Here is a 3,513-nt window from a genome sequence, read left to right as displayed (position 1 = left end):
ACAGTTGGCAACGGATGAAACTAGTAAATAAATTTTATATTATTCTGTTAGACACATTAGACTTTTCCATCCAAAGGATAACGGCAAGGATTAAAATAACACGACACTAAAATGTTCGGAACTAAATTGACACAATTAAAATGATAGGGACCAAATTAACATATGATATAATAGATAAAAACCATTTATGTAGTTTACCCTAAAAAGACCATTTCTTTTCTTTTCTTTTTTTTTTTCTGAAACAAAAAAGAAAGCTTCTCAATTCTTTCTGTTAACATTTAGATTTTTTTTTTCTTCTTTTCTTTTTAATGGAATCTCAAACACATGGGAAACAAAAAACCGAAAAAGAAAAAGAAAAAGAAAAAAACACAAATTGAAAAAGAACAACGTTGGTATTGTATCTAATTCCGCTCATCTGTTATTTTTTTGATTCAGAAAATTTTATCTTCGAAGTCTTCTAGTAAAGAGAGAGATTGCAGATTGCAGAACAATCACCCAACGAGGTAGCTCTCCCTTAAAGCCCATTTGACATAATAGTGAGGTTTTTATTATTTATTTTTTTTGATGGGATAATAATGAGGTTAACAAAAGAAGGAACTCTAGCAATCAACCATTCAAGACTACTTAAAGTAGGAAAGCATATTCTTCAAATATCATAACAGCAGTAGTATTATACATGAAATCACATTTGATCATATTCTAATGGGTATTGGGATTACTTTTGAGAATGAGGTCAAAGGTTTCACATAAAATGACTCAGTGCTTCAATTGATATCCATGGTCAGTAGAACGGACATTTCCATGAGGTTCAAGCAGTATGCATACATGAAAGACAGACACAGAAAAGGCAGAAATGAGATCATGGTCGCTGGTGGCCAGAGTAGTTTTCCAGGTAACCTAATGCCGGCCATTAAAGGTCAAATATTCAAACACAACTGGAAGACATGCTTCAGCTTTTATCTAAGATCATGCAATTGTCCAATAGGAAATACTCACAAGTCATAATGCTCATCTCCCCAACTATGGTCTTAAACTCTGCACACACACACACACACACACACACATTCCAACGGCAGCAATGCTTTTCAAATTCCAATGACTATATTCTCATTCTGAAAGAAAAGAAGAATCTTAAAGTAACAAGTGCTAAAACAAGAAAAAGTGCAGAGAAACATAACAACCTGCTGCAACTCTCTCTAATTAACAGAAACAAAGATAAACTACAGCTGTTTAAACCATTAAGAGTCTACAAATTAAAGTCTATCTTTCATAATTTAAAATTTTGCTTATTCATTTGAATCCCAAAATAAATTCATTCAAAACCAAAAATTCACCACATTGGACAGTATCCTCTCGTAAGTACTTTTCTAAGCCTCTTTACGCACGAAGTACAGCTTACCCATCACATGAAGAATGGCAACAAAGGCTATGAAGCCAATGCTCATGACAAGAACAACATTGGGTGAGATCTTGAGTCCTGGGGCATCATCCGTGTAAAACTGGAGCATAGTCCCGGCTGCCCCTCCAGAGGCACCACCACTTGTCGTCCTCCTCCTACGCATGCTTGCAGTAGCTGCTGCACTTCCCCTTGGGGGAGCTGTTCCACCCAAAGCCATTTCTGCAATAGCCATTCAAAAAAATTTAGAGAAAAACTTCAATATCTCACAAATAGAACTGCAAATTATGTAATATAAAAGATTTCCAAAGCATTATTATTATTATTATTTGATTGGTAAGGTTACACAATCACTTAATGAGTCTTTAACCCATGACCTCAAACTTCACCTTGCTTTTACAAGGGAAGAAAGTGCCATTTGAGCTAGAGCTTGTATTATGGCATTTCTTCTTATATTTGGCATCTTTTTTTAATAGGTAAGTTACACACGATTTCACCCTCCACCCGAGAGAATGAACTGCCATTTGAGCTAGAGCTCATTGCCAAGAGTTTTGGCAACTTTAAAACATGTAATACCACACAATCGATATCAATAACTTCATTTTAGAGGTTTACCACCATTCTTTACACATTTACTATTAATTCTTGGAGATACTAGTATTACTTTCTAAAATTTGATGCATACATTCAACCATGGAATGCTCAACATTTCAAACAGGCAGCAATAAATATTCAAAAACTCAACTCAAACTAACTAACTAAGCAGGCAGGAAAGATTCATACGAGAAGACATTGTATCATTTCCATTTTTTTTTTAAAGTCCAATAAAAGCAAATCTTCCCCAAAAAATCCACATGAGAAACTAAGAAAATAATGTCAACAAGAAGAAGCATTACTGGACATGATGGTTCCACCCTGTAAATGGAGCAAAGGGGACTCATTAACAATTCATTCTATATATGTTGTATCAAAAGTAACACTGTCTCCGAAGTAGTTTTAATTTATTGTTGAATTCAGATCAGCCCAGAAGATGGTTCCTGTTATATTTTTAGAAATAACCCTAGACTGCACAAAAGAAAACAAGATCCACAGCATGCATCCGCTTCAAATAGTCAAAAACAATCTGACCCCCAAACCTTAAACTCCTCAACCTACAACCACTACCACTCAATACTCACATAATTCTGTCAATCAACTGAAGTAAAACCTCATACATTCCTATGTGACTAGAGGCAATACACCCTTATTGGGATGTACAAGCTCGTGATTATATTCCTTCATGAGTTTCAACATTGCCTTGATCTGCACTTTACACCCAACTCAAGCTCAGGGAAAAAAAAAACCTAATATTTCAAATGTATGCAGCATCACACTCATAACATGTTGTGGGTGTGAATGTGATTCTACAAAAACACTAAATACCGCCTTGTCTTTAAGACCTACTTTAACCTTGCTCACGACGAAAACCCATCACGGGAACACACAATTAGACAGCATATGATATATACAACACCAATTTGCTCCCAAAACTAATTTCTTTTCTCCAATCAGGCAAATTTTCCCAAACTCCCCACAGAACCAAACACATCCAAAGCAGAAAAACAAATATTCAAATCAAGCACAATTGGAATTACAAATGAATTCATCAAGAAAAAACCCAAAAAAAAACACACACACATTTAAACACTAGAATATATCCCAAAAACCAGAAAAACAACAAAATTGAGCATAAAGACATTCAAATGAAGCTAATTCAGAAACCCTAAATCTCCAAAATCTAACCAGACGTATCAGATCTGAGAAGAAATTCACGAATAAAAACAAAACCCTAAGACCCAGATCGTGAAATTGAAAATTGCATGCAATAGATCCAGAATTATGAATCAAATAATCGGAGATCACGAAATTGAATATCGAAATTTGAAGGAAAGACAGAAAAAGGGGGGGTGAACTCGCCTGAGTTGACTCGGTGATTGAGAACTCGCCGGTGTTTTTTTGAAGATCTAAGAATGTGGTTTGGGAATGAAAGAAGACTCTCTCTCTCTCTAGGATTTGTTTACAGAGAAACTCTTTCTGAGTTTTAATACGTAAAAAACATACGAAGCTGGTTTCGGGGG

At 35.2% G+C, this 3,513-nt stretch overlaps 1 protein-coding gene across 1 annotated transcript; it reads right to left on the bottom strand.

Annotated features, from left to right (window-relative positions):
• Nucleotides 1-1,082: 1,082 nt before the first annotated feature.
• Nucleotides 1,083-3,513, bottom strand: LOC126723057 (protein transport protein Sec61 subunit beta). The gene is made up of 2 exons (XM_050426285.1): nucleotides 3,353-3,513; nucleotides 1,083-1,618 (listed from the first exon to the last, which is right to left on the bottom strand). Exon 2 carries the CDS (start codon nucleotides 1,614-1,616, stop codon nucleotides 1,368-1,370), a length of 249 nt encoding a protein of 82 aa, XP_050282242.1. The 5' UTR covers nucleotides 1,617-1,618; nucleotides 3,353-3,513; the 3' UTR covers nucleotides 1,083-1,367.

Source organism: Quercus robur, chromosome 4 (genome assembly GCF_932294415.1).
Source record: "Quercus robur chromosome 4, dhQueRobu3.1, whole genome shotgun sequence".
NCBI classification, from domain to species: domain Eukaryota; kingdom Viridiplantae; phylum Streptophyta; class Magnoliopsida; order Fagales; family Fagaceae; genus Quercus; species Quercus robur.
This window is presented reverse-complemented; position numbering and strand designations above follow the sequence as displayed.

Coding starts and splice junctions, on each gene's coding strand:
- LOC126723057 (XM_050426285.1), bottom strand. CDS start 1,616: ATGGCTTTGGGTGGAACAGCTCCCCCAAGGGGAAGTGCAGCAGCTACT.